The sequence below is a fragment of the Aythya ferina genome, assembly GCF_964211825.1.
Source record: "Aythya ferina genome assembly, chromosome: 1".
Taxonomy (NCBI): domain Eukaryota; kingdom Metazoa; phylum Chordata; class Aves; order Anseriformes; family Anatidae; genus Aythya; species Aythya ferina.
The window spans coordinates 147,527,149-147,541,894 of record NC_140296.1 but is presented as its reverse complement, the minus strand read 5'-3'; the positions used below and the strand labels follow the sequence as shown (position 1 = coordinate 147,541,894).

Below are 14,746 nucleotides of genomic sequence, written 5' to 3'. Positions count from 1 at the left end.
TTATATGGCACATACTCGATTCAGCAGTTGACTGTCCACAGCCAGGAGTCTGGTTCAAGTTTGATTTCAGTCTGCCATTAGATCCAGCTTTGTTTATGTCAAGACCAGATTCTGCACAGAGCTCCCATGTCTTCCCTCCAGTAGGAAGAACAGCCGTCCTTAAAATGAGCCCTAAAGTGAGGCTCTGGAGAAGCGTACACCAGAACACACAGTACATTTGCACAGAACAGTTCTGTTTCTTCACAGACCTCGGCACATCTTGACATTTACTACTGAGGAGCATCAGGCTCTCCCAGCCACCTCACAGGCTGCCAGAGCTCACCAGCCCACGTGCTGCATTTCTGAACTGTGTCTCTGCCTCTGGCCTCTCTCCCACCACTTTAAGCTTACACACATCCACAGGTCAGCAGTTAAACAGTGTGGATTTAATGAAAGATGTAGTCTTGCCATTTTTTTTCCCCCAAATAAAGTTCAAAGTCAGTGTAACTGACTTTTGTGATTATTTGAGCCAGAGTTTTGAGCAGATCTTATTAAGAAAGCAGGCTCATCTACCTACCTGATATGGCAAAACACATCAAATAGAGGCTTGACTTGACTCTTTTTTAATCTCTCTAGACTCTCCCTTAACACACAAGTTGAACAAAGTTTGACAGGATCAAAGAATAAAGAAACATGAACAGAACCGATCCACCACTTACACTGCTACAATGATTGTGCTGAACTCATGGTGCCACCATTATTTTCTTTGAGTTTAGCTTTGGATTTTATTATGAGGTTCTTTTCCTGCCACTCTCCCTAAAACCTTTTCTCAAACACACATGCAAATGAGGAAAAAAAATAATATATTTTTTCTCCTGACTGGAAAGCAGGATTTGAAAAGGCATTCAAGTAAAACCAGACAGAAAAGCATTCCCAGATCAGCCAATTTAATTTCCAAAATAAATTATCTGGACAGGGCAGTATTCTTCCCCCCCCCATTTCAGCATAGCTCATTGCAATGCTTACTGTGCCTACCAGTAGGGCTGCTGTTATTCTGATTTGTATCTATTACTCAGTGTGGAAAGAAAAAGAGAAGAAATTCAAGCAGCAGTTAAAGTGCCTATAAACCTAAGCCAAGAAAACTGGCAAGTGACAACTGTGCAGCATAGTACAAAGAGCCCAACGAGACCTTGCAATGAGTACTGTTTCTTTCTGACCAGCACCAATGCTCCTGCTGCCTGAAGAAATTAACAAGAAACCAACAGTAATAAGTTCTTAATTTTGATGACAACTTCTGTTAGCAGTTTGTTTGTAAAACACTTAAGGCAAAACATTGCAAGGAGACAGAACTCTCTAAAAAGCAACATGAGTTTTGTGAGCATTCATTTCAACCTCTGCTTCCAAACCTCCTCACCCTCCACATCCCTTCCAGCCAATTATCATCCAGTTTCACCTTGAGAATAGAAGGACTCCGTAGATGTTGGGGGAACTTCGGCAGGCTTTGTGTGTGATGCACGGCCCATATCACTGTTATCACTTACCAGTACAGCAGAACCACGAAGACCGCCAGCAAAGCCAGAGTGAGCGTTGTACTGTTCATTTCTGTGGAGGAGAACGCCAGGAGATCTACGAGCTCCATCTTCCTCTGCTACAGTGCCAGCCTTGAGTGGTATGAGTGTGTGTGTGCAGGGGAAGGTCTCCTCAAGAGCTGATAAAGCCTTCCACAGCTATATGAATGACATCTGCAACAAAAACAGGAACCAAGAGAGAGAAATACATCAAGTCAAGCACCAACTGCAAACCTTTCCTGTTCTCATCGACTGCACACTCAGAGAGAAAACTTGAAGGTTTACTGAATGGGTAATACGTAGTAATTCCCCCCCTCCCTCTTGCTGATCGTCATGCCAGTAAATATTTACATATCCACTGCTTAAGACATCAGTGCGGTCAAATAGGTTCTTAGACATCAAGTGTGGGAGACTGGGGAAAATGTGGGGAAAAAGAAAGAGGGGAGGAGAGCCTGACCAGGATACAGATTGCGGAAGAAGAATATAAGACTTGTCAGTGGTGCCCAAAGGATACAAAGAGTGGCATTCTGCGAAGTAGCAAAACCAGAGCATTTCTGCAATAGACAATTTCATTAGTACTAAATCTCCAAACTCGTTATACTTTAAAAAAAACGAAGACAATAAACTTTAAATTTTCACAACTAAAAGGAGGAACTAGGGAAAAGCTCTTCCAATGCTAGTACTACAAGACTCATATAGAAAGAGAAAGTAATGAGCACAAAACCCAACTGCAGTACCGGGCATGTAAGTCAGGTCAGCCGCACCAGTCGATTCACACGTGCAGCACTGTTTGACCAGCTCCTCTCAGGTTCACAGGTATTACAGCACATTTTCCTGGCTCAATGCAGTGCCCCCTTTGGAGGTACCATTAACCAGCCTCTCTGGAGATACAGTACAGGAGTAACCAGAGTATCTGTAGTATCAAGGTTAACATAAATATAAACATTGAAGCACGTCTATGAGAGAAGACCATCAGCCTGTCACACACAAAGTTAGTTAATACCAGTATAAAAAATATTCCAGATTGCAACATGAACTGCTGCAACTTGGGGTAAACACTTGCCCATGACAAAATTCCCTGAAACTACCCAGTATATTGTTTGTTACTTACGAAGATATAAATACCCATATATGCACTGCAGCTTTCCCACATATTCCATACAGCCTGTTTGAAAGTTAAGGAAACTAAAACTACTCCAAAAACCTAGGTTTGTGAATTACATGGTAACCTTGCAAAACAGTCTGCAACATCTGATTCCCATAACACACCAGATGAAGAGCAGTTTCTTCTCATACAACCCCAAGATAATAGCTTAGATTTAATGTGCAAGGCTCCTCCAATATCACTGTATTACATTTCCTGCTCTTATCAGAGAAGTTAATAATATAGGTATCAAAAAAGTAAAGTCTCTAACACAATGGAGTTTAATTTTAAGAAGATTTGGCTCTACTCTAACTGAATCACTGCTATTTTGGTTCTCTGGGCTTCACAACTGCATTAATTCCCTTCCATCCTCAGATCCTTGCAGAATAAGTAAAAGGTGGTAACCAGCTCGTCAACTCCACAGAATAGCACAGCAGATCACAGAAAACCTTGCTTACTGTATTAACATTGCTACTGCTATTCTGGGTCAATAACAGCTCTGCCAGTTTGTGGCTGCCAAGTTCTCCAAGAACATTTGCAACAAGATTCAAGACCAGTGACGCAAGGAATTAATCAGTGGGCACAGGCCAATCCCAACCAGCAACTGATCCTGTGGGACTTTAAGAAAGAAAATAATTTTAAAAAGTCAAATAACTATATGCATTAAAGTCTCTTCAAAAAAAAAAAAAAAAAAAAAAAAAAAAAAAAGAAAAGAAAACCAACCACCACAAATGTAGAAGCTAAAAAATAATATTCCCATTTCACTGTGCTTTCATTTACTTGGCTTTTTAATTAAAGGTCATATTTATCTGCATACAGAAGACTGATACTCTCCTATTCAAGACTGTGGTTGAATTCCTATTAAGTTCAGCAAACACAGAGCCAAGTACAGACCTTGCTTATTTTTTTAAGAATTACACTGGAGACTTGTCCCAGTCACACTGGGAGGTAGGTGGGATGAGCAATTCTTAAACACACACATCTTGAAAGAAACCAGGCTCTCGCATCAGCATCCAATTTGGAAGAGAACACATAATCAAGCACCCAACAACAACCATTGTCATCTTCTGCTGTTGATGTTTGGGGTTTATTTTTAATCCTCAGCACCTGTTTCTTACTAGAGGACTTTAACACGGCACCTCCAGCCATTAAGAACGGTGGCATGTAGCATTATTTCCAAAACCTACCTGGAATACTCGTCACTGCAGACCCACATGTTTGCAGTTACCATCCCATAGTTAAGTACTTCAGCTGCATAAAGAATCAGAAAAATCCATAAAATACTTAGCAGGACAGGGGAAAGGAATCAGGGATGTGGGCAGCAATAAAAATAGGCTATTTATCAGTCCTACTTCCAGTGTCCCCTCTTTCTTTACATGTCATTTACATAAGAAATGCCATTCTTATTAACTAGCTAATAGCACAAATATTTTTCACCAACCTCCCAGCTGTTTTTACGGAGACACATTGAGCAGGCTGATTATAAGGATATTAAGGAACTATGGAGACACACACGAAGTCCTCACTAACCGCATGCTGAAGGAAGCCAGAGATAAGCAGAAGTGGAAGTAGCCTTTTCCTGTCCATCTCCTATGAGTCAGCAGCACTATCTGCATTTGCTTTCACATGGCTTCTTTCGAGATAATATCGACCAAGGTTCACAGCTCCTTGATGTGGTGTCATCGGAGCTCTTCTCTTCTGCAGCAATGAAAGTCCATAGATTTCCACCTCATTCAATGCAAACTTATGCTCAAGATACCCATCCATCCTTTCTTCCCCAGCACTGCCATAACCGCAGACTTGGAGCTCCCCAGTGAAAGTCAGTCCTACAAGACAGAAGCAGCTCTGGCTGTTCAGGATTGAACTTCAAGCTTGCACACATGTTCACAGCAGTAAATATTAAAAAGGGAAGTGCATTAGTGCATTCAAAGTATGAGCAGCTGAAGTGCTCCTCAACTGATAAAGAAAAAAAAAAAAAAAAAGGCATTTAGAAAACCCAGGTTTTCCAGGAAGCATTCATACATTAAATTCCTGTCCATTCTAATTCCAGGAATAATTTTTATAAATGCTCTTCCAAAACAATGCATTTCAACTTCAAAATTAATACAGGCATGGCAGTGAGCCTCAGCAATGCTTGACGTAAACAAATTATCACTCAGACAAGAAATATAGAGCTTATTAAAAAAGCAGGAATATAGGCCTTCTCAGAAGACCTAAATCATGTTAAGGATTTTGACCAGTCTTCAAAGCATATCAAACGGAAAATGTACTTTCATTTATTTCAGAGGCTAATGGCTAACCAGCTAGACTAACCACGAGCTCTTGCTAACGACCAAATTCAAATCCTCTCATGCTATTCTACTTCATCTGTTTTAGGTCTATAATAATCTAATTAAGGCTGAACCACACCAACTTTACCATAGATGAAGGAAGTCCAGAAAGGTGTTAAGCTTAAATTTTATAGCAGTTTCTCTCTACAGAAATTTGTAGCATAGTCCTCAGATCAAGGAAGTCTGTTACACAGACAGCTTAGCCACAAAATACTGCAAATGAAATACCACAGAACAGCTTAAAAAACATGAGATTAATCAGAAACCAGTTTACATATAAGCTTTAACAAAGCCCATGTACAAAACTGTATAAGTATATATGATATTAATTTAAAGACAAAAACCTTTCCAAAGTAAAAATGAATTCTTAACCTTTTTTAAGGTAGACCAATCAAAAAGATCAAAGGTACATTTCTCAGAGTTTTTTGTATATATTTAAAACGACCTTAATAGCCAAAGTACTGAGAATATTAATGTGTTAGAGCAGAGGGATTTACATCTGGCTTGTATGACTCCATTATTGCTATCCAGGCTTAAGGACTGACCAAGCAGATTAATCAGGTGGTCTTAACCTCCCACATGAGAAACGATGACAAACTACTCAATGGACAGACCACCGAGGCATCAGAGTCCACTTATAAAGATCCTGCTCTGCATTCAAAAAAGACAGGAGCACTGAAAGGACACCGCGGACTCATGGAAGATTCTTGAACCACCTTGAATAAAATCGCTCCAATGAACTGGATCTCCAAAAGGCCTACACTGCAAGTGTGAAACCACGCTGAGGAAGCTGCTTTCATGACGCTTCCTACCGAGAAACATAAAGACAGACTTTTATACTTAAATTGTTTCCCAAAGTCAGAACCTGGCTATGTTAAACTAACTACTTCTCAGAAAACAGGAACCCAACTTAAAATTCTAGGAAAGCTGAAATGCAACCTTGCACTTTACTAACAAATTTAAGCTTAGACGACTAAAAGTTTTGGTACTTCAAACTCAGTCAATATCACAGGGGCTAAAAAACTCATTATGCTAACTAAATGTAGTGCCACTGCACTAAGTCCTCTCTAAAGCAACAAGCTGTGAGATATCCTAGTTATTTCAAAGAACTCCACTTAGAAATAGCACAGATTTTGTGGTCAAAAGGAATGACAGTTTCTTCCTCTTGCTGTGAGAGCTTGGAATGAGTTTCTAAAATAAAGTTACCTTTGCTAATAGTGACATTAAGGTCTTGCAGCCCCAGTGAAATTTCAGAGAAAGCAGAAATTAATGTAACATCTGCTGCCCATGTCCAAGCATTTCTAAGCAAATTGACATTATTAAATAATCTCTAACTTGTTTATATTTCTATAGTTTGCTTTAGAAACATTGATTGATTCAAGCAATCCTATAATTTCATTACCCTATAAAGTTGACTGCAGATAAGTAAGGATTTATGTTCATGAATCAATAGTTCCACGCTGATAGCAAAAGCCAAAGCACCCTGCCTAGACTAGTCTTGTAGTAGCACAAAGCCACATTAAGTTTGCCTTCGTAACAATATCGTGATAAGAATCAGTAAGTTATAATTCCTTGTATGAAGTTTGGTTTTTAAACACCAAGAAAAATGTCTAACTTTCTACGACTGAAAAGCTACTTCAGATAGCAAACTCAAGGCTTGAATTCTCCAAGCTGCGTTTTAGTGCTGAACCACAGATTGAAAGAATGTGAAAAACTTAACAGAAGCACTGTGTTCTATAATTTAATTAACTAAATCGTGCTTATCAACTTCTCTTTCACCCACTAGCCCGTGGAATCGACACCAAAACATACAAAGCCCAGTCCTTTTCTGTGCTTTGCAGATAGGAAGATACAGAACACTGGTTTTCTCCAATTAATGGAAACACTTTGAGAGCTCAATGTGCTCTGTAGCTACTACATCCCCCACCTTACCTCTCCAGTTTGCAGTTCAATAATTTTATTACGGAATCCTTTCAATAGGATACAAAGAGATTCCTTTAGAGAAAGATTACATGCAGCCTCCTTAAAAGGGGCAGCAGCTTTGGAGGCAATTAGCCTCAACGTTGCACTGCTCTGCGCAACCTGGCTCCTGAATTGCCAGCTGGAGAAATCCCGGCCTTTGCATCCTTCTAGTCATCCTAACGGAAGGAAAGAGAGTGCAAAAACAAATAGCATGGACTAGGGGAAGAACAGCAGCTGTGAAGAGGCAGGTTTGAGAGTGCTGTCCCAGGGCTGCTGCAGGGGGACCACCGCCACCATCTGCCCTGCGTTCTGCTTGGGAAAAGGACAAGTCAACTGGGTGCTTGTATTGCTCGCTATCTCTCTCTAAAGCACCAGAGTTTAGGAGACAGGAGGGGAGCAGAGGACAACCTCCACCTCGACCAGCCCGTACCAACGGGTGCAGCCCCAGAAAGCTGAACACAGCAGGGAGGCCCACCAAGGGCCCCAGCACACCAATGACCCCAGCACACCAAGGGCTGAGCCAGGACTTGGGGGCCACGCAGGGGTCCAATCAGAAGCAAAAAGGGCTAGAAAGGGGGTTGCAACATTTGCCCAATCTAGGGGACAGGGCTGGAGACAGGCTTTCTTTGCTGTAAGGCCACGGTCCACACAGGAAGGAGGGCTGGAAACGAGCATACCTCCAGCTGGCCTCAGGAAGAGCTGAACCCCCAGGTCTGAATTTCAGTGGGGCTCCTGTGCAGGGGGTGATGGGGCCAGTGGTGGGGCCTCAGGTAAAGCCACTCAGGATTATTAAGACCTACGAGTGGCCTCAGGGAATTGGCAGGCTCAGTACTAAGGCCTGGAACAGGTGAAAAGATAATGACAGGCACAATGACTTTCTTTTATTTAAAAGAATACATTCACTAATAGTGCGCCTTTATCAATACCTTGTCAGAGCTCAAAATAACAAAAAGGGGAATGTATCAAAAGTCTCAAAAACCTTGAATCTCAGATGAGGAAAGCAACCATTCTTCACCCTAGGTCTGCCACTATTTTTTCAAATAGCATGTGCTTGTAGAAGAAGCCCCACAAATGTGAACAGAGAGTATTCCCATGGGTTAAGGCCTTCAAGCTGACTAAGAGTGGTAGAATCAAGTCCCAGCTGGGAACTGCAGACAGTATCAGCTCTGCCTGTGTGCATTATCTCTAACTGTCTAACATCAGAGTGATTGGATGCAATTAACCCTCTGAGATGAATAAGAAAGCAAAATGAAAGAGCAAAAGAATGTACAATGGATTAGACGATATGAACATAACAAAAAAAGGCCAGGCATTACAATTCAGGCACTACCACCAGCTAGTCTCACCGCAGAAGAGGAGGTAAACTGGCACAAAGGAAAAAGAAAGGTCAAATCAAGCAAGTCAGGCTATTGCTATTGCCACTGTAATGGTTTTCAAACTTCAAGAAGCCCAGAAGCTATTAGTCTACATCCACCTGTAGAAAGGAAATACAACTAAGCAACTGCAAACAGACTCAGCCTGACAGTTCAAAGCAATCACTAAGGACAACCCCAGTTCTTCAGCATCTCTTTAGCAGTATCCACAGAGCCTCTCCTGCAGGCTGCAAAAACAGCTGTTCATGGGGAACGGGAACTTCTCCAGCAGAACACCCGCTGCAGGGTTTGGTAATTCTGCTCTGGCTTTTGTAGACAGGCAGAGGGAGCTTGCTGTCCTGTTGCCTCTCTTGCTTTTGAAGATGTTCCCCATGGTAAAAATTTCAAAATACCAATAACTGTGGTGTGAACAATCCTGTCAGATTATTTTCAGATGGCCCTGATAACACAAAAGGTATGATACACTGGAACACACAGAGCTGTGGCAAGAAGATTGTGTTTGGCAATAATAATAAAGCAATATAAAGAACATTGAAAAGCTTTGACTTTTGCCCCATATCCAGGGGATATTCTCTACCTAAATTCATGCATGATATGATGAATGATTCTTGGTAGATCATGCCCAATATTCCCAAAGGCCTTCTTACCCATATGAAGGGAGCACAAACAACTAACATACAAATTGCAGCCCCTTAAATACTACAGAAGGGCAAATGTAACATACAGATGTTTTTACTCTAGTTCAGCCTTTTGTATCCTCCCATTCTTTGCTTTTTTTTTTTTTTTTTTTACTGCAGGCCTTTCTGCTGGCCTCTTGTACACTAATTCACCAAATCAGAACTCCCTTCAGCTCCCTCCCACTCATTCTCAGCAGATATGTTGTAACACACGCATGCATAACTGGTGAGGGGGCAAAAGTAAAAAAAAAAAAAAAAAAAGTGAAGAAAAAAAAGTGAAAAACAAACTTGCACAACAACAAAACCAGCATTTCCAGATTTTCAGTTCTTCCTGCAACTCTTGGCTAAGCTGGTGTTTTTATTGTTTTTGGCTTTGCTAGAGCACTAGTTCTTCATTTGTGCAATTGTGGCAAATACAGGTTTTACTGGGGGCAAAAAGGGTCAACCCCTCACAGCAAGGATAACGATGTTCCAAAGCTGTGAAATTCAAAGTATCAGGACTAAAATACTAATTAAGCTATTTTAATTGCTCAATTAAAAAATGCATGATTTTCCTGCAGTCTCATGAATCTAGGAGTGAATTTGTGATTTCTGAATGCTTGAGGTTAGCAGTACTTCCAAAAGGGCATGAACCCAATAAGCTGACCTGTTAGCCATGGGAAGAGAGGTTAAGTGGAAGACTAAGTAAGGTGAGATGTGAGTTGAAACAGCAAGAAGAATTTAGTCTCACTAAGATTTCAACCCTGTTGATGCTCATGCTAACTTGCTCCCTCATACTGATGCACAGACAGGATTTGAGCATAAGGTTCACAGTGAGCCCAGCCTCCTACCTCCTTCCTACCTTCTGCTGCCTTCTACCAGCTGGCAGATAAGCCTGGACTTAAACTGTGGCTGGCCTAATGCAAAAAGGACATAGGTATTCTTCTCAGTTTCGCTGTAATATCAAAAAAAAAAAAAAAAAAAAAAAAAGAACATGGAAAACACCTTTTAGCCATCATACTTTGTCTTTTTACTGGCTGCTGATCAAAGCTAAGGTTCAAACTGGAAAAACCATGGCCCTGTGACAATCTGAGAGGACAGCTTTGTATTCGCCAAAGAGCCTAACAAAGTCTTCAAGCTCCAAGGGTTATGTGGTTGGTTTTTTTTTGTTGTGTGTTTTTTTGTTTTTTTTTTTTTTTTTTTAGCAATTCTTAGAAGTTTCTTTCTATTCTGAACATGCTGCTGCTTTCTTTACCTTCAGCCAATTAAGTCCAACAAGCTCAAGCGAGCAATTGCAATGATAAATCGGCTCTAGTATGAACACGGCCAGCAGCCCTGGCAACTGTCCACTTTTAACTTCAGCTCTTCTCTCTCACTATCCATTTTTGAAGTGTTCGTTTTAAGTCAGACCACCGCTACCTGCCAGCGTTGCCCCCTCACCCAGTGCTCACAGTTACCTCACAAAGCAACCAAACTGGCACAGTGGGACATCGGGCCCGGCAGAGCCCTGTAGCTATCAGCCAAATTTAAACAAGGTGCTAGCTCTGAGAGTCAGACCTGTCAGACACGCACGAGCAGCTACCTCCCTGTCCCAGGTATGCAGGAACTGCTGCATGTGAATAATACAGCGAGACACTTTTTGCTGAAGTAAAAGTCCCATGCAGATACCCCAGTGGTGTGGGGCACCTCCTGGAGGCCCAGCTCTGCCCGTGGCAGTTCAGGCTACCAACAGCAACCACCCAGGTGCCCTGCAAAGGAGCTGGACTAATTAGGCCAGGGGCAATGGGATGTTATGATGAACTTCAGTTTATTTACCTTACCCTAGTAAGCAGAGTGACACACGAATGCAAGATGCCAGATGGAGTAAGCTGGCTGGAAATGGAGAAATGCCCGGGGTTTCAGGAGGGACCTGTATTTATGCAAGACTAAAAGCTGAGGGCAGGAACAGCAGAGACATACAGGATGGAGGCCTCGCCACACTTTCGATGAGGTACAATATCTGCTGGTCATCTTTGCCTTGATTTCCAAGGCAAGTCTGTGAAGCAGTGAGGCATCACAGGAGGGAGGCGAGTGCTCCTGGGGCCTTGCAGTGCACATGGGGTTTTCATGTCACAGCCAGGAATGATGCAGCTGTAAGTCTGGCAGAGGTAGAGGCACTGCCCTTGTGTGGTGCTCACAGCTCTCGGGGTGGAGAGCACCAACTCTAAGGGTAAAATATTGTTTTTCTCTTAGTATATGTAACTCCAATTAACCTTATTGGAGCATTGTGGGTACACTGAGAAGATTACACTCCTTAATGTGCAGTTACAGCTGTATTGTAAATGCAACATTACATGTTTTCTATTATGGTTCAAGACCGCTATGCTCTTCAAGACTGTTATAAACCTCAGAAAACAGGGGTTTGTAATGGAAACACTGAAACACTCAACTCTAAAAGCCCCGGCAGAGAGGAAATATAGCTATAAATTCAGCTTCTGTTTTCCAGCATATACATTGACAAGGTATGAATAATATGTATTTCTACACTTAGAACAGACATATGTACACATTGCTCAGGGTAACCTTTGCTGTAAAAGTGGAGGATGGAAAGAGCTCAAAGTGAAAAGAGCAACCTTTTGTCTTGTCTTTTACAGAATCACTACAATTGCAATAATGACATAAAAACAGCAATTGAAATTTAGTAGCCTGTGCTCTATGGCTGGATTCTGAATACTTTTTTTTTTTTTTAAGGGTGGGTTATATTTTTGCAGCCAGTGAGAAGAAAAGGATACCTCTCCCCCAAGTCCCTTCAGACTCCTTATTTTGAAAAGAATTGGCAATTTGGATACTACTCAAATGACACTGCAAATCACCTCACTACCAATTGCAAGTATATCAGTCCTCTAATACATATTTTTGGTCCCTAGCATCTTAACACAAGCAAGGAGCAAAATTTGGACTAGCAATTACAGGACCTGATAACATAAAAGGACACCAATCTGTTTGGCAAGAGAAAGATGGGCAGGCAACCGTGCTATTATTGGGGCTGTGACATTTGGGAATTTCTTCAGATATTAATAGCAACCACAGAGGTGGGTCAATATAATACCATTAGCCACATCACGCTGTTTGACTTCTGATATGTACCGGGAAAGGAAAACAAAACTGACACAATTGCTTTTTGTGCAGCACACTGACGACAGATGCAACAGGGAAATTCATGCCTGTTTAAACGTTGCAGGTAGGGCTGGGGGGTTCATGCTTTTTGATGGGGTAACCCTCACCTCCAGGAGGGAGGCAGGAGAGGCACCCACTGCTCAGGGCTCAGTGCAGCAGGATAACCCACCACCATCACCCTCCTCTTCCTCCAGCAGCTGCCCTGCCCCGGGGTTTCGGTGGCACCCTGGCCATGCCTCTGCTCTGGAGACAGAGCTGCTGGTTCTGCAGTGCTCTTGTTACCCAGGTTAAGTTGACACAGGTGGTGTCGGCACATAGGGAAATGCCCGAAATGCAAAGAGGCTGTAGGCAAATATGGTTTTGATATTAGTGCTACTCACGTTTGGGAAAGGTTCTTGAATGTGTATGGGATGCTTTCAGGTTCAGTGCCACTGCCCCAGCAGATTATTTTCTATTACATACACATTAGCAGTGTCTGTTACTGTAAACAGTGAGAACATTGGGTATACCAGAAGCCTGTGAGGTGTATGAAACACTTCAAGTGAGAAGAAATCCAGGAGCCCTCCCCACACCAGCAGCTGGATTTTAGGTAACGGCACTTCAGTTTGGCGCTTCTTGCCAGTCCCTCTGACATTAGCTACAGCATCCTCATTTTAGATGTATAACCCCTCCTTGTGGGTAAGCCTTCAGGAGCACTGTGCTTAATGTTTCTGCCCTCATTTGATTCATGAAGGGCACCTGCTCGTTAGCAGTGTGCTTTCTACCTTTCCATACCACAGCAGCCCATGGGGCAGAGCCAAGCCCGCCCAAAAGCCATACCTCCACATCAACCTCAGAGCAGGAGGGGAATTGCCTCATCATCCAGACCTGTTCAGCATTTGGCAGCAGCTGTGGAGATTAATGGCAAGGCTTCTTTATTACCATTAAAAGGGCAACACAGTTCTCAGCAGAACTGAGAGCTGTCTCTTGCATCTTCCTTTGGGTGGGATCTTCACTAGGACTAACTCCTGTCTGTCTCCACTTCATTTAAATAGTCTTGCAACAGCAGCCTTAACTAAAAACATCCACTCTGGTCCTACATCATGCCCACTGCCTGCTGTGCGACCCCAGAAGCAGGAGCTATGAGCCCAGTCCCTGTCCACACAGTGTATGTTCAACCCTGGAAGGCCCACAGAGCATCCTCGTGCCAAGAATTTCCCAAAACTCTCAAGGAAATTTACTCTTAGGTGTAAGGACCAGCAGCAAGGCTGGACGAGTTCCCCAGGAAGCCACCTGTCATAGGACCACCACCAAAAAGCTCGGGAGTGTTTTACCTCAAACATGAAGTACACAAAGCTGCTTATCCTCCCTGCACTGTCCTGACGGCTGCTCTGTTTCGCTGAGTGGCTGGATGAAACCAAAGCGTTTCCAGGAATTTCTCCTGCTGACCGTGGTGATCTGCACAGCCTGAGAATGTCAGTTGCCTACTGCTCAGCCACCCTGCAGCAAACAGCAGGAACGCTGGAACAAGGAAATGTGCACAGGCAAATGCTCTCACAGCCGCTTAACCAAAATTTGTGTTTGGCTGTTTCTTTCTAGTTATACATAGGAAGTCAAGATAAAAGGAGAAAAAGGAAAAATACAGGGGAGAAAAAAAAAAGTGGAATGAGAAAAGCAAGCTTAAATTCAGCAAGAAATTGGATGTCATAAGACCCTTATTCACTAGATCTCCAGTCCCTGTAGGGAGTGGGATTTCTTCCCCCGCCTTCTTCTAAGGCTGAATGAATATTTATTCCCGCTAACCTTCATCCAGTGGAGCCAGCAGCCGCACTTCCAACCACAGCTGCAGGGGAGAATGGCATCCCTGTGCAGCGGCTCCCACGTGCTAGCACTGCAAACGCTTCCCCGAGCCAACCCAAATAAAGCCGGCTCGCCCAACGGCGTGCCACAAGGGCGAGATGGCAAAACCCGCCGCCCAAAAAACGCACCGCCCGGACAGCCGGCGGGGCAGCGGGATTTACAGCCCCCCTCCTCCTCTTCCAACTCCGCAGCAATCACTGCAGGATCCTTACCTTGACGTGTCTCCCGTGCCTCTTCCAGCGGTTCCTGGTCGGCCTGCGAGCCAGCAGATGCACTGCACCACCCCAAAGGGAGCGGTGGAGCACGTAGTCATCCTGCCTCGCACCCAGCGGACAGGTGCTTGGAAAGCTGCCCCCGGTGCGGTGGCAGGGCACAGCCCGCGGGACTACAACTCCCAGAAGCCCCCGTGCCTCTCAGCCCTTGCCCCCTGCTGCTGCCCCTCGCCACGCACTGTGGGGGTTGTAGTTCCTTGGGACGTGCAGTGCCCCTCGCTCCGTGCCCTTGCTTGGTGCGTGGCTGCGTGGGGAAAGGAAGCAGGCACTCTGACACCTATAAATATCTTTATTTTAAACACATATATACACACGTGCACACAAAAGCAAGAATCAGCAAGTATTTTTTGTCAACAGTAAGGGGAAAATGGGAAGTTTGTCTACCTTTTTTTTTTTTTTTTTGATTTTGGTTTGCTGGGAAGGGAAGGGGAAAAGGAGTGAAAAAACGATCGTAAGCAAGTATTGCC

At 43.3% G+C, this 14,746-nt stretch overlaps 1 protein-coding gene across 2 annotated transcripts in view; it reads right to left on the bottom strand.

Moving 5' to 3' along the window:
* Positions 1-14,498, bottom strand: part of TBXAS1 (thromboxane A synthase 1) — a 244,211-nt gene extending 229,713 nt beyond the window's left edge. The window contains exons 1-4 of one of the 2 annotated variants that reach the window (XM_084536293.1): positions 14,220-14,498; positions 4,222-4,517; positions 3,879-3,942; positions 1,521-1,721 (exon numbers count right to left, since the gene is read on the bottom strand). In XM_084536293.1, the coding sequence (XP_084392419.1) occupies positions 1,521-1,618 (98 nt within the window). In that variant the 5' untranslated portion in view covers positions 1,619-1,721; positions 3,879-3,942; positions 4,222-4,517; positions 14,220-14,498. Of the gene's footprint in view, positions 1-1,520; positions 1,776-3,878; positions 3,943-4,221; positions 4,518-14,219 lie in introns of those variants that run through there. The other variant, XM_084536292.1, reaches the window with a different exon arrangement.
* Positions 14,499-14,746: the final 248 nt, after the last annotated feature.